The following is a 25,206-nucleotide window of genomic DNA, read 5'->3' as shown; positions in this document are numbered from 1 at the left end:
ACGTCAGTATTGGATTGTAGAAAAATTTGATGTGAACATCATATGATTTCCTTGTACACCTATTAAATTACATATACACATTTTTTTTTTTTAAATGAAAAGTAAATAAAATTTTATTTCATTAATAACTTCTGCTATTTTTTCATATATATTTTTTTTATTGTTGTTATTGAATTATTGTTTATCTTAATTTTTTTTTTTACAATCAGAGGTTAATAATTATTAATAAATCAATATATTTAAATTAAAAAGAAAGGAGATGAAGTCTGATTCCAACCAACGTGCCTTCCCCTTGATCCAAGTATTTCATAATTAAAATTTTATTTGGCTCTAACTCTGAAACCAATGAAAATAAGTACGACATGATATATCGTTGAAAAGTTCTCAATGAGGGCTTATTAATGCGGTTAATAAAAAGTCCAAAATCCAAATTTTTTTCGATTATAGCCTTTTTTGGGCACTTTTGGTTCCAAAAAAGTGCCCAAAAGTGCACCTCCCTTTTTGATTGTCGATTGCAATCAAAAAGGGAGGTGCACTAGTACATGTTACACCAGTCCTAAATATAAAATTTCAACATCCTACGGCTAATCGTTTTTAAGTTATGCGTGATACCTACGTACAGACGTCACGTTGAAACTAGTGAAAATGGATTCAGGGATGGTTAAAATGGATATTTTCGTTGAAATCTGAAAACCGAAATTTTTCGCGATCACAATACTTCCTTTATTTCGTATAAGGAAGTAAAAATGGGCTTCGTTGGTTTAGTGTTATCATTAATATTAGCATTATCCGAAATTTCTCATTTGTTTTGCTTGATTAAATTGCGGTTATGAATACAATTGAACAAACGTAAAAGAGTATTTTTCCGTAATTCCCTAACCGATTAAGTAGAAGTATTTGCAGTTTTATACAGTATTGTATATCTTATAGTATATTGATTTTATGTTAATAACCAACAACGATGTAATAATTATAACAATGTATTTAATTACTTACAATAATCAATAAGTCATTTGTTACGTAAGAATCAATATCAATTTTTCTTTACCCGGATCTTATGCAATTTTATTAGTGTAGAAGAACGATCTATTGCAGTTTTCATAATGCAATCATACTGCGATAACCGGATTTAAGTAGAGATATTCTTGGTATAGTTTAGGACTTTTTTATTAAAATTTATAAAATTCAATACTTCTCTTTGAAATTGTTCCCTTTAATTAAAAAAAATCTGATGTGGACACCACATGACTTCCTTGTACGCCTATTAAATTACATATACACATTTTTTTAAAATGAAAAGTACATAAAATTTTATATCATTAATAACTTCTAATATTTTTTCATATATTTTATTGTTATTATTGAACTCTTATTATCGTAAAAAAATTTTCAGTCGGAGTTTAATAATTATTAATAAATCTCTATATTTAGACTAAAAAAAAGTTAAAAAATAAGATGAAGTCTGATACAATCAATGTGCCTTCCCCTTGACCCAAAAATTCATTAATTAAAATTTTATTTGGCTGTAACTCTGGACCCAATGAAAATAAGTACCACCTTATGATGTATCGTTGAAAAGCTTTCAATGGAGGCTTATTACAGTAGTTAAGAAAAAATTCAAAATCCCAATTTTTTCGATTTTGGGCTTTTTTGGACATTGGTTCAGCCGATTGCAATCAAAAGGAGAGATGTACAACTAGATGTTACAACAGTCCTAAATCCAATCTTTCAACATCCTACGGCTAATAATTTTTGAGTTATGCGAGACACATACGTACGTGCAGGCGTCACCCCGAAACTAGTCAAAATGGATTCAGGGATGGTCAATATGAATATTTTTATTGAAATCTGAAAACCGAGATTTTTCGCGATCACAATACTTCCTATACTTCGTAAAAGGAGGTAAAAATGTTTTTTATATTTTTTTATTGACTGGAGACATAAAACGGTATTCATTTTTAAATCGGATCAGACTTGTCTATGAATTAAAAAAATTTTCCAACGGTTTTATGTTTTTCCCTTACTCTATTTCTCATGTGTATAGTTATTTATAATGTAATGTGCAAGAAAAAGATAGAATATAATTCCATCTTATTAAATTTTATGATATCAATAAATAATTTATTTCTATAATTCAAACTTTTATTTTCGAAATGTTAATTAATTTTCTTTTTTAAAACTTTCACCATCCTTTAAATTGCATAATGAATTACTTTGATTCTGTTATATTTAAAAAAAAAAAACTGATACTTTGTTAATAAATTGTTTTTTTTTTTTTTAATTATAAATGTATCGACTAAAACTGGCAAAATATTATGATGTGTTACAGTGGGAATAAGTCTGCTCCTATTTTATAATAGAAAGGAAGATTGCGATGTACTATAGTTATGAAAAAAGTGCTCTACATGTTATTTCTGTTATACAACAATAAGCTTAATTCTAATCTACAATGTCGTGCGGAAATATTGCCTTTCATTTTATTTCCTATAATTACGTCAGAATATTATTTCAGCAGAATTCATTATGTTATGATCAATGAATTGAATATGACCGAACTCGCGTCTGTTTTTTTGTTGTATTTTTTATATACTATTATTCTTATTACAACTAAAGAAACTAAGTAATTTAGTAGAAGAAATAAAATATTTGTATTTGCTTTTAAGATAATAGTTATAAATGTTATATTTCTCTTATATTAACTTAAGAGTAATTAAATATCGCTTAAAATATTCATTATTTATTTATCAACTAATGAACTAAAAATAAAAAGTAAATAGGTGTAATAAATTAACTGCATATTAGCCTATATTGACAAAACGTTATTCCATAATTTCAACAAAAAAACAATCAAAATAAAATATTTACCGCTGGCGATGATATTTAGATAATAAAATTAGCGAACGTTAATACAGTAGTAGTCCGTAGAGAATGACATCTTTATGGCTATTATACGAACTTAATGCCATAAAATATCTGTTTCTCTTTTGCAGTAAAGTGTAAGTAGCAAAAGAATTCCTACCACTGGTTTTACTGGATATGAAGATGAGAGTAGTTGAAAATTAGAATCGGTGCTTCAGACATTTTTTATCCGTAACAGAGAATCTAATGATTTTCTGCGCAGTAAAGAGATCTAGGAAATAAGGAAATATCGGTGCTATCATGCTGCTCGTACATTTAATTTCTATATTTAGTTTACTTACTTGTGTTTCTGATATTTATTGATACAGATTTGATTCAATATTCTTATTTCGTTCCTTACTGTTTCTGGCTTGACTTCTTGCATTAAAAAAAATTACGATTCTAAAATCGTAGACTTTGTTGTTTCAAAAATAGGCAACCACTGATTTCAAACATAATATTAAAATATTTTAAGAAGATTATTTTAAATAGCGAACGATGTTTATCTATAAAGAACTCGGTTTTGATTTGGATTATGTGAAGATTACTGGTGGTGGCCGACTGGTAGTTGGTTAACTAAAGCGAGAAGAAACTTATTTATTTATATTTTTAGCTATTCGTACACTTTAACATAACGGTTGGAATCGTGATATATTTGGTAAAAATGAAGATGATATTTTATACTTTGTTGCTTGTCTGCATTGTAATGAAAGATATTAGTTTACAAATATTCGGCAAAATTGAATAAATTCGATGTAAGACGATCGATTTATTAAACGGCAAAGCTGGCGATTTTTCTTGGATAGCCTAAAAGTAAATATACCGACAAAATCAAGAATCAAGTGATTACTGAATTTTTTTATCAAATCTATATTAACGTTACTTTTGAACTTCATAAATATTACAGATAAAAGATTTTTTTAAAGATTTTATTAGTCGATTTGTTTTGTTTTTCTTTTTTCCCGTGTTTAGTTTATAGATTTTTTTGTCACAAATGCGTTGACGATTATATGATAAAGAGAAGTGTGTCTGCGTATTAAATAATTTTTTTTTAAGGTGCTTAACTAAGCGCTTTTTTATTACTATATTGTAGTTATTTTTTAATATTAGATTATCTGGAAGGTTTAATATAACTATTTGTGATAGTGATCTTAAGACAATTTAGTGTAGATGGTTATTGATAAAGACTAATTTTTGTTTAGGAATTGTTTAATATAGTAAACATGCATTTTTTCACCATATTTTCTACTTTTTAGAATTCTTTATAAATCACAGTCATCTTACAATTATTACAATAATGTATTTAGGAAAAATAAAAATTGATTGTTGAATATATATTTTAAAAAAAATTGAAATATAATTATTGGAATTAATCATATTACTAATTATCATTCCGATGTAAAGAGTTCATCGAGTGTAAAAGAGTACCACCATTCTTTTTACTTCTAGTCTAAAAGATATTTCGTGACGTGGCTGAAATCGTTTTATTGTTGGTTACATGGGTAATAGAAATAGTAATAACAATAATAAAAACTAATTTCGTATTATTTTATTATATATTTTTTTTTGTAAAATTCTGTTTTTTTTTTATTGTACTATCTTGTTAAGTCAGATGGTTTTAATGCTCACCTTTCTTTATATTTAATGTAGAATAAATCTTAACAATCAGTACAGGTTTAGCATTGAAATATTAATGCTTTTAAAATAACTGACGTTAAACGTCTGATATAAAACAATACATTTCTTGAGCAACATTGATACGTAACTACGAAATGGAATAATTATTAATTCTTTGCAGCGCGTTATAGTTATGTTGTGGGTGGGTTAGAAACCTTTTGTAACTTGGATACATCTTGGCAATATATGATTATCCATGCAAATAAATTATTGAGTAAATTATTGCATCATAATTTTAGTGGCACATAAGTATATTAAAATATATAGCTCCGCGATTTTAATGAAATATAAACGATCGGAAAATAGAAAATAGTCGATAATTTATTCGTTAATTTACACATCTGACTCAGAATGTATCATAAAGGGCAGATTGATATACAGACTTCGTGTGGGATTCTGTTGACCCTCAGAAAATTATCGATAAATATTAGTGGTGGGTTGTGCTGTATCGCGAAAGATATTAATAAAAGTGATTAATATATCATGCAAATTTTATTTCTTTTTCATAATAATAATGATGTCTTATAAGTTTACTAATAACAATAGCATAATGTTTTATTTATGCCATTGATATATTTATCTGTCATTTTAATAAGGTAAATTTGTATTATTTGCCTTTCAAATCTTGTGTAATCTTTATGACCAATTACAGTAAAAAGCGAATGTTAAATGATAAAATATATTAAAAAATAAATCATCTAATTTAGATAATAAAAAGAGAAAACACATAAAAATTTCAGTTAATTTTATTTAAAAGTTTAGCTATATATCTAAAATTACTAAATTTTAAAAGAAATATTTTATTACCAGAATTAATAATAACATTGATAAATCTTTCATTAAATCTCTTAGTAGAAGAAAAAATAATACTTAGTGTTCTAACTGAAATCCTTGTGAAAATTCACTTCCTTTAATATTCAGTTAACGATAGCAATGTCAATATCAAAATCGTTACACAAAACTCCTTTCTTATTCAATTTTAATCACATGCTAGATTATCAAATGTGAAAAAACAAAGTTATTATGATTTGGTAATGTATTATCATAACAAAGGTTAAAATAAATATTTTGAGATAACAAAATATTGAATAAAATTCAATATTTGAGTTTAAAAAAATTCAAAATCCGGTTGAATAAAAAAAATATACATAAAAAACAAAAGTGTGTTTTATATATATGTGATATAAAACATAATATCTAGTATCTTCTTTTATTGCACTCAAATAGTAATTTTTTTTTAATACAAAGTTTAGAATTATACCTCCTGACCGTTTTTTCTCGATTACTTGTGGATAAAATTTAAATACAGCTAAAATAATTCTTGTTTTTATAATTCCATCATTGATACGTCTTAAATAAATACATAAATTCTGTCTCAAGATTGAGTTGGCTAATACTAAATAAGTGTATTCTGTCTGTTGTTTGGAAGTATAATCTCAAACTGAACAAATTAATTTAATAAATGAGTATAAATAAATTGATAATTCTTTGTAATCATAAGTTGATGAGTATTAATTTATATAATATACTGCACGGATTTCGTGAATTTTATTGTTTTACAATACATATTATATTCATGTAAGAAAATGGAAAAATAGGAAAAGCTTTTACTTTTTTTAAGACTTATTGAGTTGTTAACGACATTATTTTGTCGTTAATGCATGAAAGATTTTGAACAATTTTTTCATTTCATAAATATAAAAAAGAAAAAAAACAAAAACCTAATCTGATAAAAGAAATGTTCTGAGTCAGACAAATAATAATATTCTCTTCCTACTTCATTTTGAAATGAATAATAAAATGAATAATAAATACATCAAATAAATAATTATTACAAAAAAAAAAAGATCAGAAAAATGATTAATCGTGCTATTATTTTGAAGGATAATTTGCCAAATCAACAAGTATATAAAATATATTTACGACTTATTTTCTCGTTATTTTAAGAAAGTATGGGGAAATTTTATTAGAAACTCTAGATCTTATTTTTATTAAAAGCGCATTTAATATATTTACGATGCATGATGTTATTAAACTGCGGCACACATACGTTTATTCAGATAACTAGAAAGTCTTTAATTTAATGTATTTGTAATCTTGAATAGCAATTAACCGGTGAAAGACAATTACTTACGAGAGATGTTATTGAAAGATGAATAATGTAAATTAGAGGTGGAGGTCGTATTTTACGTTCTGTAGTTGCTGAAACTATTAACCACCATATAATTTCTTGATTTAAATATTTAATATTGTCAAGGCAATGTGGTTGCTCTTCGTTAAATATTAATGAACAATTATTTTTCCGTTTTTTATTACTTTGCGATGCTTATTTTATAAACTATTGTTAATTGTTTTTAATTTGTACTCGTAGATATAGATATAATTTACACTCGTAAATTCTTACTAAATATATTTATCATTTTAAAATAGAAGTATAGTAATAAAAATAATAATAAATTAGCAGAAAAATATAAATATTATAAATATGTATATATATTCTTCTTTTTTAATAATAATTTTTTACAGTAATTTATTTTAATTACTTTTGTCATTTTATGTTCTCTTCTTTTTTTTATTTTCGAATAAAATAAAATTAAGCTCTGTGAACGCTGTCAGATAAGCCTAAGCTTACTTCGGCTAGAAAATGATTCGATAATAAAATGAATTTATTGAGTCGAATCATTATAATTATTAATATATAAACTATAAATATTTGCCTAAGTATTTATAAATTTCAAGTTTTACAGTATAAATATTTGCACAGTATAAACTATAAATATTTACACACTCAATTTTTTTTGCAAAAAATGTCTATTATTCAATTTAAGTATATCTTTGCCGATTGATAATTTATATTACTCTATTTTATTGTTGCCATTAATAACTAAACGATGAGCATAAAATCCGTCTCTTAAATACTATGACTCCTGGTTAAATGACTGATTAAGCGATATTTTTACACTGAGTTACACAAAGCTCAAAACGTAAAAATAATAAAACCCTTTGTATTAAGCTATAAAACACAAAATATAAGAACATAAATTCAGAGACGTCAGAGAGAAGTGATAATAATTCTGTTATTCCTATATTTATTGTTAATATTTACCACATTTTATATAGTGTATTTACCAATTACCAAATTATATGTAAATTTTAATTTTATCAACTTTAATTGTGCTGAAACTAAAACATTTAAAAAAATTCTGATCAGGTCCTTAAAACTTAAATTTTATCTGGTGAAAATTAGAAGATTTGATAGCTATGCTTATCAATATTGTGGAGCTATAGACACGCCTGCGCATATGATATTTCACTGCATCCGATAGGAGGAGGAAAGACGGCTCTGCTGCAACTCACCGGGCCACTCGGTGAGGGATGCATTATGGAGCAGATGCTCCTCTCAGAGTCCGGCTGGAATGCTGTGTCCAAGATGTGTTACTTTTAGATGTATCTAACAGTGAAGATGACTGAAGAAGACCGGCATGGACATGTCTCTGCATGAGGAGGATTCGTCGGACCGCTTGAGGGAGGTGGACAGCTCGGCAGCTGAGGCATGGGTGGTCCTACAGGGTCGCCTCTGTCGAAGAGGCTGTTGGGACTCTACTGAACTCGGGCGAAGACAGAAGACAGCCACGATATGGATGAGTGTATGGTGTACAAGTGTGAGTGGAGCAAGTAAGATTTACTGCGATCGAGTCTTACTAGTCGTTATTCTTTCGGAAAAATAGGCTTTTAAGCCTATACTAAGCTGCGTGAGGCTTTGGACTACTTACGTTCTACCTCTGTAATGAAAGATAGGCTTGTTCAAGTCTAGCTGTTAAGGTATCTACGCTCTTACGTCTTGTCTTGTGTTGCGTCTGGGTACCGGGGTTTGGGGATCATTGTGGTTTCCCTTCTCTGACGTCTGGTGACCAGCAGGGCGGCATTTTGCGAGTGATCCCGAAAGGTTAGTATCGGACATATCGCTGTCGGGGGGGGGGGGGATTTTAGTCGGTCCTGGCTTGATCGCCCCGGATCGGTTTGGCTGGAACTTGACAGAACCACTTGACAGGGCGCGTTGTGGTATCTGCGAGGAGATTTTTTGGCCTCCTCCTACGTAAACCCTCCCAAAAAAAAAAATTATATCGACATCGAATCGATTCAAAAGTTAAATGTGCTAAAGTTAAATTTTTTCACACCTTTAACTTCCTAAAAACAAGGATAACAAAGCTACTATGGGTTTGGTAGTTTAGATTACTCTACACCAGTAGAAAATTTAAAAACTTTAAATAAACTGGTATTTGAAAACAGAAATATTATAATTATTACTATCACGACTAAAGTTCCCTTTTTTTGTAGAACTCAAATCCATTACTAATTTTGATCAAATTCAACTCAGTAAACAGAGTAAACTTCAGTTTTGAAAGTAATTACTGAAACTTCAAAGTAAATTCCTAAAGAAATTTATGTCAGTATTATCATTGGTAAATACCGATGTATTTTATTCCTTTCCTTCTGTAACTGTCAATAAGGCTTCTACATTTCATGCTCGTCCTTCATCGTAGTTAATCTGCTACATACTTCCTATTCCAACAGACGGTAATGAGTTAATAATTGACTAAATTCTTGAATGTTATTTGTAATAACAGTATAAACATTAATAACTCTGGTAATAATTGTAGTCAAAATGTGTATATTTATTTTTTTTTCGCTTCAGCAGCTCAAGAAGACTAAACTCACCCGTTGATTTGTTGTCTTTCATTACGTCTAACTTCGTAACTTAAAAAAAAAAAATAATTATGCACTGTTAAAGTTACTTCGTAGGTCTAAAAGTGGCTAAAAATAATCCACACATCATTTCCACATCTTAATCGGTCCACAACTCATTTCATGAGAATACCTTTTTTGGAATAGGCCAAATACCTCTATACTGAATCATAGAGATGAACTGAAGAATTTTAAATGATAGATTAATTTACGCAATCCTAAATAGGATTAATTTATACTCAAGAAATGCTAAATACCTATAACGGGCCTCGCAACCGAGTACAATTTAATCCTAATTCAGAAACTACCTATACAAAACACTCGTAAATATTCAGGTATATTTCGAATCAAAACCATTCTTGTTCAACGAAAACTGTCGTTAAAATAATCAAACCCGATAAACTACTCTAAACATAGTCTTCTTCCTTTATGAGCCAAAAGTTTTGGGAAATCTCTTTCCATAGTATAATCGTTTTTGTCTTTAAAGACTTCGGAATCTTTCACGACCATCGTTTTGTTTTTTTTAACAACGCTGATCCGTTGATCGATTCATCATGGTGTGATATTTCTTGTTACATCTTTAGAAAGAAAACTCTAAGCTAGTATTATATTTCTTTCGTCAGCGAAGCTTCTGATATTACGTAGTTTGGCATTCTTTTTATAAATACTACTTTTCTTCTTCCTACATATACTGTATGGCATACTTCTATCATTCGTATACGCACAACAGTCCACTCTTCTTATTTTCAAAGTGATGTTTTTTCTGCCCCCCAACTGGTACGTATTTCGTAAGGTGTAAGAAAATTATTAAGTTTGTAAATTAAGTCCTTGAGGATACTCTTACCCACCAAAACAAAAACTCTGTAATTTATGTCTGCATATTAACAGATATCTTACTATGAATATTAAGCTGGGAATATTGACAATAAATGGATTGCATACATTGGCAGCAGTAAAATGTAAATGTACTATTGTAAGAGGTAATATACAGAAGCTATCCGCTTAAGGTAGCCTTAAAATTCAAAGATTCCAATAAAAGTTTTATTTATTGTAACCGATGGGCCTTGATACATAAGAAAATGAGGTGCTACATAATAACTTGAAACCCGAACACGTCTGCGACATATTTTTACAAAAAAGAGTTACGTAAAACAATAATCCTGACCTGACTTCATGTTACAGAATTTATTAAGCAATTCTCTTCGAAATTTGAACCGATAATGGAACAGAGTCGGAATAAACTAGAATTTTATATTTACTCTTTTTTCCTTATTAATTTAAATTTCTTCATTACTTTTCTCAGTCAGATTGGAGTAACATGGTTTCGGTTTTCATTAAGTTTTCAGATTCATTTATCACGTCATTTTCCTTGTAAAACAGCAGTAAAAAAAAAATTATGTAAAATGTAAAAAGAAAATTACAGAATTACATTTATATTTGATATGTAATTAAATAGAGCTTGTCATTTAGAATAATTTGTTGCAAGCTCATCACTCTTGTTTTGTATGTAAAACTCATTAAATTTTAGGGAATAAACAATAATTATTGTTATTTTTTCGTTTGAATTGTATCATTAACGTTCAGATCTTTTTTTTATCGAAAGCTAATATATCAGTGATATAACGATTGAATTTGTAATAAATAAGGAACAGTTTTTATGCTAGTAAACTCGAGTAGGAACTGATATATGATTAGTTAAGGTCGCGTCGAATACGTTGCTCAACTTTTGTACTAGAAGGTTTAACCGTACACTGCTTTATAATACGGTTATTATAAAGAACACAATACATAAGAACGATACTAAGCCTTAACTGTAAGTGCACCGTCCATTCGTCCTTGATTCAGTCATTAGTACTGTAACTGGTTAGAACAAGGTGAGCCGGTCTAATACTTTGTTCTCCAGTTTTAACTCAGTCGATTTGAACGGGAACAGTCCTAACGGAACACGTTTATTACTTGTTAATATTTAAAATTAAGTAAAACCGTATTAGCTATCTTTTTATAAATTTACAGCTCCATTACTGCACCGAGAAAAGTTCAAGGGAGGAACACTAACCTTCTCCCGGAGTATATCAAGTCATGAATAATACGTATTTTCCTGAGATATTTAGTATAATCGATTCCCTTTAGCGCAGGGTTACTTAGACTAAACGTAATGTTTATTCATCATATAAATATTTATTTCTACGTACTACTTATCCACACAATAAAATAAATTTACGTTATACTTCTCCTATAATATTAGAAAAAAATTATAAAAATATAACAAAACAAATTATAACCAAAAATATCTTCCGTAGGTCATGAAAGATTGTTTTATAAAAAAATTCTAACATATTTTCACTCACGTAAAAAATGAGCCGATGCAGATGACGCAAGGAAGAAAGAATTTATATCAATTCTACATTGATTTTATTGTATAATATAGGACCGGTTGCTTAACCCATTATTACAAAAATTCTCTAAATTGTGACAATTTTTACTTTAATTTCAGAAAAATAATATTACGGTTATGTCATTTAGCATAAGTACATAAAGAAAATAACACTTAATACAAACAGTAAAAATTAAATTGGATATGTGAGTAAGCTCACTCTCTCTCTCTCCCCCGATTAGAAGTGAAGTTTAGTCATCTTATAAATGAATAAGGGTATAAAAGGATGTAGAGGGTATACTGAAATGAAACGACTAGCACTAGATAGGGAATCTTGGAGAGCTGCATCAAACCAGTCAAATGACTGAAGACAAAAAAAAAAATAAATGAATAACATCTATTATACAACTGAAGTTTTTTTAAGTTCATTTTAGATCAGTTGTTCTATTTTTGAACTTCTTCTATTGTAATGCAGAATCGGTTTAAAAATTATTTAGGTTGTTTAACCGCAGCTTTATTTTCCTACTTTTCATAACATTATAGAAAAAGGTATATGTACAATGTATTTATTAATAAGATCTACCTGTTGATCTGTTTGAGGATCGGTACAGGAGTTGGTTTTGGAGCACTGGCAAACGAATTGGGTCGAGAAAATGACGATTGAGATGGTTGCGGTCTTGAAACGCCGACAGCTCTTGCAGCCGGTCTTGGAGGCGGGGAATCGGCGTAGTCATAGCCACCTTCTTCAACGTAGTTCGAATTACCAAAGTCTTGCGACGCCACTCCTGCGACTAGCAGAGCTACTAGCGCTATCTGTGAACAATATTCGGAAATTATTATACTTTCTTATGTTCTTTGTCTCTAAAAAGAAATTTAATGATTTACAACGTACTACTTTTAAATATATTTGCAGTATAGGCAAAAAGCTCTCACCTGTTTAACATTGATGCTTTTATGGAAACAATACATCTAAAGAAAAATTTTGCTCAGTTTCCAGAATTTTGCAGTAATGTCATATATTTTAATACTGGTAAATAAAATTCAACACAACTAGTTTGGCCTAAGTTTGTGTGTGTATAATTTATGTATATACCTATCATTCGCAAAGTGTATTACATGAACACATAAACAGCAAATAAAGTCTTTTTTTTTGTTGCGAAATCAGCCATAGTCAGTTTTAAATTTAAATAACTAACTGTAAGTTTTAAAATAAAAACGTACAGAGACGTGTGTTTTTTAAACGATTTAAAATATTCTAACGTCAGGTCATAAAGTCATAAATGATTTATTTTGGAATTTTGGTACTATTTTAATTAGTCTTGCTTCTCAAACTAGTTTCTTGTGATTTAAAATAATGAATAATCTTTGTGCCGATTATTTCATAACACTACAACTAATTTTAAAGAAGATAAATGACAGTTGTCGACCAAAACAGGAAATCAATACAAAACAGGAAATTTTGTAAGAAAGCGCTGTTAAAAAATAACTACCGAAAAATATAATGAATAAACCGCAGATTGCTATTTAATGATAAACTTATTGAACTAGTGCAGGTAACGTAAAAAAGATAAAAATCAATAACATTAATCCTTTAACTTAATAATTTATATTTTTGCTATTAAAAAAAAAATAAGTAAAGTTTGACAATGTAATCTTTGAACACTAAAATACTTATGTAACCAAGAAAAAACACTGATATATCATTCCATCGAATGTGAGATTTACTATAGAGCAAAGGTAGTACTATAATTAATTTCCATCGACCTGTCAAATTTCACGTTACTTAACAAAATATTTTTGAGTAAGTATTTGAGTTCTGCAGAGAATGTACGCTAAAATTTCCATTATTTTATTTCATTTTAAACTTTCGAAAATCTGGAAAATGTTTTAGGGGTTAAATTCGTCTTTAGACATGTTCCATGTTAATATACCCATAAATAAAAGATATTATTAAACACTTACTTAAAATTAGTTAGCATAACATTTAAAATAACTTAGTGCTTAACTTTAGGATCGGTCACCCCACACTGACAAAAGTGTAGGTGTACAGATTCTTACAATTTCTTTTCTTGCGTTTCTACTACATTACTGACTACAAATTGACTGACTAAAACTATTTCTCATTAATTAACTCTTTTAAATAATTTTTAATTATTTATTAACTCTACAGCTGATTTAAATTGAATCAGGGCTTCTTTTTGAATAGAGCTGATATTTCCCTCCGTAGTACCCAGGTCTGAAAGAGATTTCAAAAGAGGCGTCGGTCAAGTAATATCAGCAGCATACTTGGATAATTTTCCTTTATGAAAACTAGTAATCATTCAAAATTAATTTATTGCTAATTAACATCTTTGAGAAAGATGGTGATATAGAGGATAAAATTAACTCCCAGTTCCCGTTGTTGAATCCACGCTTGAGTATTAATATTTTATATATAATAAAACATCTCTTCCTTTAATACACCTTTCTGAAATAATCTTAGCAATCGGATTTATAATAATTTTGAGAAGAAAAATTAATTCTCCTGGATAGGAAATAAATGACCTTGAAACACCGTGGAACATGGTGTTACATGGAATTCGGATGACATGGAACATGTCTTCACAATGTAATTGCCAATGAGAATATAAATTTGAATTAATGTTTAATGGTCAGCTGTTATTGAAGTGATCTTTAAAGGTTATACTTTTTATGAATTCAATTAAAAATAAAGGAGAATATTCATGTCACGGACGATATGTATAATACTGGGTATAGTAAACAGACATTCTGTAGGTTTAATACAAGTTGTTTGAACCTAATTTATATAAAAAATTTAAATTTTAAATTACACGAAGCAATTATAAATCACAGTTTATATTTTTTAAGTTTAAATTGTAGTATTAGCATTTATCTTTGGTATTTATGTGAGTCGTATTTTAATAACTACTTGCTTCGGTACTTAACGTCACGTATTTGTTTTATGCCATTGTTTTACGTAAGTAATATATGATGAAATGTTACATTATTTTATCATAATGCATTGAGCATATCTTATAAGTTGTTATTTTTCCTAACACAACTAAATATAAGTCGCTAAGAGACTCTAATCGTTTTATTTGATTTAATTTTATTTTATTTAAAAACCCCTTTAAGTCAGGTTATTTGTTTCTGTTTTTCGATTTAAAATTAAACTACGATTATAATCGTGCAATTTATTTTGTTATTTCTTTAAATGACTGATTCTTAACTAAATAATTTCTTCTGATCGCGTTACTTCATGAAGCATAAAAATGTATTAAAATACCAGAGCAAGTTTTTACTTTAATGTTCAGGTTAAAAATTTACTTGTGGTTTCCTTAAGAATTTTAATAAACTGTAGTGTAAATCATTATTCCCGTTGCTTTCTTGGTAAAATATTTTTTTTTAACTTTAATTTAATATTTGTGGTTTTTATTGTTCAATCTTTTCTTTGCATTAACAAATATATACATTCTATGATGCAATTTAAACTAGGCCCTGTTTAATCTGTATTGCGTGTCTGAATTTTTTTATATTAATTAATTTATTTAATATCTGCTGTTTATAGGCTAAATTTATTGTGTTATATTTTTAATTACATAAACACTCCTTCTTACTTTCTAATACATTTATTAAATTGATATAAACATCTGCACTAATAAAAATAAGTGAATGTAATAATTCATAATTACTTTATTCCTAATTATTTGGTTCTTAAATGTTACTCGAAACACAAATTTATTTCTGATGTGCTTTACAACTTTTTTTTACCCACCCATTCATTTTTGTTTACAAGTCGACTAAAGATCGAGTAATCGATTTTAAAATGAAACTTTCATTACATCTTTTATGTCGGCCCTAAGGTAAAATTATATGTATTTCTTCCTGTTTTTACCCTCAGTGTTTCGAGATCAGCAAATCTGGAAACATTGATGATCTTATATTCAAGATAAGATAAAATAAAACCAGAATTTTTATTGCAAGCTTACTACAGATTGCCGGTAAAGCATGATGTAAATGAACTAAGGCTACATATAAAAATTTCTTAAGATGGAACAGTTTGCGTTAAAACTGGTTTTTCAACATGTTGTTGCTAAGGATATGTTCAATCATAAATTATAACCTTGACTGGCCTCAATAAGGTTCCGTACTCGAATGCAGAACTAGAGATCTAGCGTCTAATCCCCAGTTACAACCAATTTTCATCATAATTCATTATCTACGCGTATAAAAACTTATTTAATCGCTAGCTTATCCCCAAGAAATCTTATGAGATTTTGAACTATTTTTGGAAATTTATTTTATAAATTTAAATGTTAGTTGAATTCCTTCTGGGTGAACCTACAAAAACATCTTCTCGTTTCTGATATCTGTACAGTTAAAAATGTTCCCTTCGTTTATAAAGGTGCAGTATTTAAAAGCCATTAAAAGCTGTTGGGTTGTGCAGTTCTACCAATCAGTTGAACACAAAATCAAGTTAGTACGAAAAAAATCATATTTATGCTACTTAAAATCCATTTTAAATAAAATATCCACAAAAATCAAGAGTTTTTAAAGAACAGATCTCATAACCTAGTTTATTTATAATTAAAATTTTACACAGTGTAGTTGAGGCAGGAATAAAGTCTATAATATAAATTCATTTAATCAGGAATAAACAAGCAATATACGCTAGCACAGACTATAATTCTAATTATACCATATAGCTATATAATTAATTAATTATAATTATAATCATATTACATTTTGTTAATAACGAAAAAAGTACAGATCAAGGTTATTATGAAACTTGAACTATTTTTAGTTTTTGCAGTTCACCTCTCTGAGAACAAAGTAGATGAATTGCTTGTCTACCGGTTTACGGACACGTTAGCGGCCTTGTACATTGGTGACTTATCTACAGTAACTGTACTTGCATATGGGAGTGTCAATTTGTAATATGGAATTATAGAACGCATATAATTTAATATGGCGTGCAGTTTGCTTAAGATTTTTTTTTTATGCACGCAATTATTATTAAACATTTAACTTAATTATATGCTATTACGACAACATATAAAATTTTTATCCTGTTTATTATTAGTTGTACCGTAGGTTAAAATTACAAATAAACCGGGTAATTCTAATTTTATTTAATATTAAGTATCTTAATTGCCATTTTAAATGAACCCTAGGTTAGTATTAAATATACGTATAATACTTTACGAAGTTTGTGTATTATTTACTTTACTCTAAATTAAAATCTCTATTAGGCTGGTAGGTGGAACGTATTCTTCAAAATTAATAAAATTTGCCTATAATTCAACAACAGATGTGAACATTACAAGAAAAAGCTTAATATAGGATGTGTTTCTTATTCAATAAGAAGTTAAGAATACATATTTTAAACAGAGCCTGTATCAAACAAACTAGATAAAAAAATTGAAATAAAAAGTAAGCATTTATTAAATAGTAAGTTCTTTCAATTTTTAACTCGATGCAAAAATGCTGTTTTGGGATAAAAATATTTTTTTACTTCCAAATTTTTAAGTTCAAAACAGTAATGTCAAAAGTATTTAAATCGTATGGCCTTATAATTACTTTATTTGAAACTGATTATATCTTTGTGGAAAATTATTTCCTAGTTTTTAGCTAATTTTATTATGAATATAACTGCAAGTAATTATTTTGAAAACTTTCTTTTCATTTGTTACGTTTAAGAGAAAAATTGTTAAAAATGAATTTTATAAGCATAAAATGTTTGTGTTATAAAATGTAAATAATCAAATATTTTAACGTGAATGTAGGATGTTAATGAAAATTAACACTTCACAAAAATTCTAAGATCATTTCCTACATATTTTAAAAAGAAGAGCCTTACGGTTTCTAAAATAAATCGTTGATTACATAGACTACATTCATAATAGTCGAATTGAAAATTTTCTTTGCTTATGAAATCGGTGATAAAATTCTTCACGTGTATTTTTATTAACGATCAATTTAGCAAAATTAGAATTAACTGATGTAGTCTAATACAATATTACTTTAAAATAGAGTTAAAGCTAACATAGAAAATAACTTAATAAACCCTAGATTGATATATAACGACTAATAACTATGTATCCATTTCATTATACAAAAAAAAAAAAAAAAAAAAAATGGTTAACCTTAAATTAAAAAAGAATTCCAAATTTCAACATAATTTATAAAATGATTTTACCAAACCATAAAGTACAAACGTTGTAGAAAGAATACTTATCAATTGAATAAATTTCCTTATCTCATATTATTTGCATTATTATTACTATTATTACTGTTTTTTTGTTTCTTTTTTTAATATTATGTATAATTTTAATAGTTTTAATATTATTACTGATAAACTAAAATTAAAATCTTTTCCAGATTAATTGTGTCGGAAGTAATATTGACGATTAATCAAATTGTTCCTGTTTCAATTTCATTATTTTTTTTTGTTTTATATCCAGGATTCAAAATAATGAGGTAAGTTAATGGTCAAGTATTAAAAAAAAATCAGTAGTAAAGAAAGAATAGAATTTTTTATAAGTAAAAGTATTGTCATTTGAAAGATTATTCGTTGTTGTGTTAATATTAATTAAAATTAATATTTTTGCTAATTAATGCGAATTTTAAAAGGCAAAAGAAAATAAAATCAAAAATCTTCTTTTAAATAAGATTAATCAAAAATTAAAAAAAAAAGTAATTTTATGTACGCATTTTTATGTTAATTCTCACATTGATAAACCTTACTTGCTTAAACTAAAAACTATAAAACTTCCTGGAAGCTAGTTTTTATCCAGTGGTTTTTTTGAGGTAAAAAAAATGGGATGTGAGTAGATAAAGGCATACAATTAGTTGTAAGTTGGTGTAGCTAACACAGACCTGATCTCTAAGCTTCCTTAGAAACGATTTACTTAGATCGTAATTATATTTGTGGCTAGATTACAAATTTTGCCAATTTCAGCCTGTGTTAGCCCAATTCGCAATAATTTTACACGGTTAAAATTTTATAGATTCATCTTATTATAACATTTATAAATTAAATGATTTTTATATATATATATATATTTATACACTAGCCAGTCAGGGCTCCGCTTTCTGGACCTCTGACGCGTTCGTTGTCCTCATTGTTGTGTGATAATAGTATTTAATTATCTGTATTTCTGTAGAGTATTTACTACAGAAATCCAACAAAAAAAAACCTTAGTCTTTTCCTTCATCATATTAGTGTTGCCATAGTGACGGCAATATAATGAAGTAAACGGGTTAATTTTTGTTTCTGTAATGCTTTTAATTTATATCTTCATCCCCAAGGTGGCTAGGATTTCGATCTATAGCTTTTTTTTGTATTAGCCGGTCCCTGGTCTATACGAATGTATCCTGACGATTTGAAAGCAATCGGTCCGGTTAGTTCTCGTGTAATGCTGTTTCAGACGAACAGATCCACAAACTTTTTCATTTATATATTAGGTACACGAATTTTTTGTCCGTTCCGAAAATAACAGTAAATATTTACGAGTATTTTTAAAAAATTTAAAAAATACTCGTAATAGTACTATAATACTCGTAATATTACTATTTTAAAAATACTAATTTTAAAAATAGTAATAAATTATTTCGAATCTTGAACAAACTTTCATATACATGTGTTATGGACTTATTAATACTAATTAATTATTAGGTGACTTAATAATACGCCATTATGTACAGAGGTTATTTGTTATTTACAAATAAGAAATAATAATAAATTTAAATAAAATAATTTTACGTTGTATATGTATAATTTCTGACATAAAGAATAATGGAAATAATTTTGGTTAATTACAAATAACAACGTTACTTTTTTTACTGTATGGATTAAAGCTGTAATGTTAGGGAATTTACCGAAATATTATCTAAATAATAATTTTTTAAACTTTTCAATAATGAAAGGCGTTTCGTGGTTGTCTTAAAAGTAGCAAATATTACTTTCACTTATGTAATTAATAATAACACGTATTATTACATTTACTTTTTCAATCATAAATAAGAAATAACTAATGGGAATAAAAGTGTATTTATATATTTTGAAAGTGTTTATTTGAATGTAAGAATTATATATATATATATATATACGTATGTGTGTGTGTGTGTGTGTGTGTGTGTGCGTGCGCGCGTATGTATATTCTCACTTTTAAGAAAAGTACTATACTATTCTTTTCCATAGGTATTAGGTCAACGATAAAAGCTCTCCTAACTAATCATAACTTCACACGTAAGGTCATGAAATTCATTTACTCAGATATAGTTGGTCTTGTTTATTTAAGATTTTTATAAAATTTATTTACACATGCTTTAAGTAATTTGCTTATATCGGACTGTAGTCTAGATCGTCTCAACAAAGAAGGTAAGTTGCATGCCTCCTACACCGAAAGCTCCGAAAGGTCGTAGCTTTTGTTACCGGTAGGGTAGAGTTCTGGAAAATATGAAATTAATGAACTCCCATAAGTAGCTATTTATCTAAATAGTTGATGCAAGAAAAAAAAATACTGTGTATATTTTGCAAAACTGAAATTAATGTATGAAAAAGTTGTATTTTAGTTACCGTTTAGAATGAAAAATTATGATTATAATCAATATTACTTATATAATAATCAGTCAGAAACAGCTACTTAATAAGATTGAAACATTTTTTTTTGTTAGAATAATTCCTAAAAACATCAGAGGCTAAATAACAGTAAAATATTTTCAAGCCCTAAATGCTTGGTATAAATTTAAGAAAAATGAATTATTTTACAATCAGGCTTTTTAAAAATGTGTAATATTTACTATTATAAGTTTGATTCCTTTATTACAAACTTATGCCTAAATAAAGCAATCGCTTATGGTTTTGTCTGCCAAAAAATTTTTTATAGAATATACAAAGCTATTAATTAGCAAAAATTCCATTTCATATTTGATTTGTTTTTTGAATACCAGGAGTATGTTTTTGTAAAAATATTTGTCCAAAGTTTTTTTAATTAATTTTCAAGGTCAATATTGCTATTTGTTACAGCTCACAGTTTCATATCCTTAAGTTAAAGCCGTAATCAGAATGACAGCAGTATTGAAAGTTAGGACAATAGTAAAATATTTTTAACTCTTTATTGACATTGACATCTGCATTAAACGCAAGCTTATTTTATTAACATTGCTACCTACTTGTGTAGACTAAGTCATATTATGAAATATGTTTTGCAATAAACAATATGTACGAACATTAATACAACATTCATATTTATGAAAATATTTTTATTTTAATCAGTTAATTAAACTTTTTGTGCTCCTAACATGTTAAGGTACGTTGAATCAGAAAAAAAAAATATTATTGCACTTATTCAGATTTAATAGAAAATTCGGTTATAGAAGAAAGTGAAATAACATAAAAAGTAAATAAATAAGTAATATATTCAACGAGTGAAACAATATGTCTCAAGACGGAAATAAATGTATAATTCAGTTCATAACTATTTATTACACTTATTCTTGAAGGCGGGTGAGCCGCGAGATAAACTGAACTGATAGCTTGAATGGAATATCTATTCTTAAATACGCATGCGTGCACAAAAGTAACATTCTATAACGGAATATAATGCGTAATATACGTATATTTTACACAAGAATATTCTTTTTTATTTAAATTACACATTTTATAGAAAGTGGAAACACGCGATTTACAATGTCATTTCAATGAACTACTTTTGACTATTAGAATTCTTTGACTCATTCGCCCATCTTGTTAAAAGATTTCTTATTTGAAAAAACTAAAAATCTATTCCTAGTCTGGAATTGCAAATGTTATGAGGGTTTCTATTGCAAATAAATTTAGGGCTTTTTCTTATATTCACAAATTTTGTTGGAAGATTTTTTTTTAATCTCCCATTTTATATTCTAAAATGATATGGAAAGAATAAAAATAAACTAGGATTCATCTCTTTGACAACGTTGGGCTGAACCGACACATAATGTAATAAGGAGTAATCCATACTTAGTTATTTATTCAACTTCATTTTTTATTTATCTATACTTCATAACTTTTTTTCTTCCATTAAGGTTGTTAGTATAAAAATGATTTTGGTCTAACTAAGCCTAAAAATTAACCATAAAAAAAAATTCGTGTAATATTTATTACGTAATCTAAGATGCAGTTGTTAACTAGTTGTACTATCAAATATGTTTTGTATGAATTTGCAATTGGATAAGTAACCCGCAAATATACATTTTTAACCTCTATAAAATAACAGTACGTTACATTAATAAATATAATGTATGAATAAAACTTTAATAATAATATTAATAACAATAACAATAATATGAAACTGCTTCATAAGTTATCAAGTGACACACTTTCTACCAGTGGTTATATTTTTAACTGGTAAGTTATTTATATCTTTACATATTATACAATTAGTGACAGATCAAGTTTTCCTCTTTTATGACGTAACTGTAGTCAAGAAATCTAAAAATGTGTTTCGACAAGAATAAATTTGTAAAAGTTGGTCGTTTTAATCTAAGCCTATTATTCTTGTATTTATAAATTTTAGAACTTATCATTATCTATGGTATTTTATCATTCAAATCATAAGCGTTAAAATTCGAAATAACACCATTTATGGCGACGACTCTTGAATTAATGTAGTTATTTTTAAGACTACATATACACCTGCTACAGCAGTAATTATTATTTTTACTAATTATTTTATTAACATTGTAATAAAATAATAAATCGTTGCGCCGACCTCTGTGGCGGAGTGGTAGCGTGTCAGTCTTTAATCTAGAAGGTCTCAAGTTCGTGCCGTCAGACACACCATTTTTCATTCCCTAAAAAAATTAAATCTACATTCCCACTCCCATTTTACTAACGGTAAATCAATTAAATAATTTTGTTCGTAATCAAACGCATAATCAATTGAAAATTATACGTAAATGAAAGTCTAAGAGATAAAAAATTCTATTAGCAGTTTCTGCTAAGTAACATTAACATCTTCGGCTGAATTAGGTCTATAAAAACACTTTTATTGATTAAATATTTATATCCTTAATTTATAACGACAAATAACTTATAGTGCCTTAATAAAAATCTGTAAAACACAATTTTATCAAATATCTTAAAACGCGTTCTAAGAAGATGGATTAAATTAAGAATGTTTCGTAAATTAAATATCATAAGGAATACATTTTTCTAACGGTAGAGCCTTCTACTTTGTTATATTTATTTCATAAGAAATAAAGGTGACGGTTCATTAAGTTATGTACTTTCATATTCATCACTCACAACCAGCCTATGGCTTATATGAAAATTCAGGAAACAGTTACGTAAATTAATAATAATAATAAAAAATCCATTATTTTTCTATAATTCATTAAAAAATACAATTAAAATGAAATAAAGTTGTGCTTTACGGTGAAAGGAAAATAAAATTATTTTATGCTTATGTCAAGTTGTTTCAAAAATTATATTTATATTGAAACTATTTTCGTATATTTTGTATTTTCGGTGTTAATGAAAATCAACCGATGAAAATTTTTCTCTATTCTACCTATTTATAAAAATAAGTTCATTATCACAAATAAAAAGCGGTTAAAGAGTGTGATAAAACGCCAAGAGATCTTACAAAACATAATAAGTAAAAGCGTTTGTTTTTGCGGTGATTAAATATTATTTCAAATATATTCTGAGATTTTATTTCCTCTGAAAGAGCATTTTTTAGTGTTTTTATTATTATTTTATAAAATAATATAATGATCGTATTAAGTAGGTTTCTAAAATACTAGATATTATAAAAACATTAAGCGTAATAAAATATGAGAAATAATTACTAGTTAAATCAGATGTAATTAAAATAACACAATGGAATATACGTGTAATATATTATAAAACTAACAAGTGTTTATTAATTAATAACATACTACAAAAAAAGAACTATAATTATTATTTAATAATTGGTTATTTACGGCTTTGCAATCTAGTAAATTAATAAATAAATTATCTTAAAGATAAATAATTAAACTAAATAGGCTTGAAATATTGTTATTATTTTAATAGGTATTAAACTGAAGTTACAAAATTATCTTAAGATTTATATTTCACCTACTTCTTATAAAAATATTTCTTATTATTTTCGTACTTTATTGGAATATATCCAATACAAAATACAGTATCCATTACCAATTAAATTTTTGGAGTTTCACAATCTAAATAAACATTTAAAGAAACCGTAAAATCTAGCGTTAAAAATAGTTCTCATTAATATTATTTTTAGTATAATTAATTATTGTGGCTTTATTTTAACTAAATAACTGATAAATCTTACTTCATTCACAAATTTATCGATATTCCCGTTTCTATCCATGAATAATCATTATTTTATAATTTAGGTTTACTTATATTGAAAGGCATTACTACTTATTTCTTACATACTGAAGAAATCTTTTTTAAATTATTATACTTATTAAGAATATATGAATTTATTGATCAATTATGCAACAATATTTTTGTTGCGTAATTAAAATTTAGGATCGTTGTTTTATTCAAAATAAAAAAAAATTCTTGAAGAATAATATTTTTAAAAGTTGAGCGCTTGTAAGTTGCCAAATAAAAAAGTATATAGGCGAATAAACTATATAATTAACTTTTAGGAAAAAAGTCATGTATTTTTGAGTAGCATTACGATATCGTGTTTAGTAATTTAAAAAAAATAAAATAAAATATTTAGGTTAAAAGATTTTAAATATATTTTTAGAACGTACAAGTTATTTGTATAAAATTAAACGAACAATTATTTCAGTCAAATCATTTTACATTAATTATTAATGCTCATTGCACTGATGCTGGATACATACCGCGTAATGTAGTTGTGTTGCCATGACTGTAGATTGCCACCAACTAGAACCGGTCTTGCGGCTCCCTTCTAGTTTTATATAAACTGATTTGACTGCGAGACAAACTCAGCGCTGTTCCGCAAATGTCAGGGTTTCATGGTTGGGCAGTCACAACTTCTCTTACACCCTCATATATTCTTATGTTTCCCTGAAAATATCAAATATTACATCCAAAAAACGTTCAAGTATGGATTACTATAATCCACGAATGAGTTACAAGTGAACGAAAAGAAAAAGCCATATTTTAAATTATTATTCACATAATTAATTCGTTTTAAACAATAAAATTAACTAAATTTACGTAAATTATTGAATTAAAAAAAAACAAATTATAGATTTTCTTCTTACAGGTCTTAAACTCAAATATTGCTATACATTTTGTTGAAAAATGTAACGAATGGATCATACATTGTAAAGGATATCCTGCTTCCATCAGTTCGCCACCAATTTTGTTCTTAAATTCTTAAACATGAAAAAACGCATATCTCTAACAAAAAAGCCATCAGAAATAAAAGGAAAATGAGGAATGAATTTTATTAACTAAATAGGACAAACCAGTCAGACATTATCTCAGATTGATTCAGGGAAACCCTTTGAGTATCATAACATCCACT

The 25,206-nt window shown here is 27.3% G+C and overlaps 1 protein-coding gene across 1 annotated transcript in view; it reads right to left on the bottom strand.

Moving 5' to 3' along the window:
* LOC142326861 (uncharacterized) overlaps positions 1 to 24,703 on the bottom strand; it is a 32,806-nt gene extending 8,103 nt beyond the window's left edge. The window contains exons 1-2 of the mRNA XM_075369598.1: positions 24,554 to 24,703; positions 12,279 to 12,508 (exon numbers count right to left, since the gene is read on the bottom strand). Of these exons, the coding sequence (XP_075225713.1) occupies positions 12,279 to 12,508; positions 24,554 to 24,577 (254 nt within the window). The 5' untranslated portion in view covers positions 24,578 to 24,703. The remainder of the gene's footprint in view (positions 1 to 12,278; positions 12,509 to 24,553) is intronic.
* Between the last annotated feature and the right edge of the window lie 503 nt (positions 24,704 to 25,206).

The sequence above is a fragment of the Lycorma delicatula genome, chromosome 1 (assembly GCF_047948215.1).
Source record: "Lycorma delicatula isolate Av1 chromosome 1, ASM4794821v1, whole genome shotgun sequence".
Lineage (NCBI taxonomy): Eukaryota > Metazoa > Arthropoda > Insecta > Hemiptera > Fulgoridae > Lycorma > Lycorma delicatula.
Note: the sequence above shows the minus strand (reverse complement) of the source record. Positions and strands in the feature narration are given on the sequence as shown.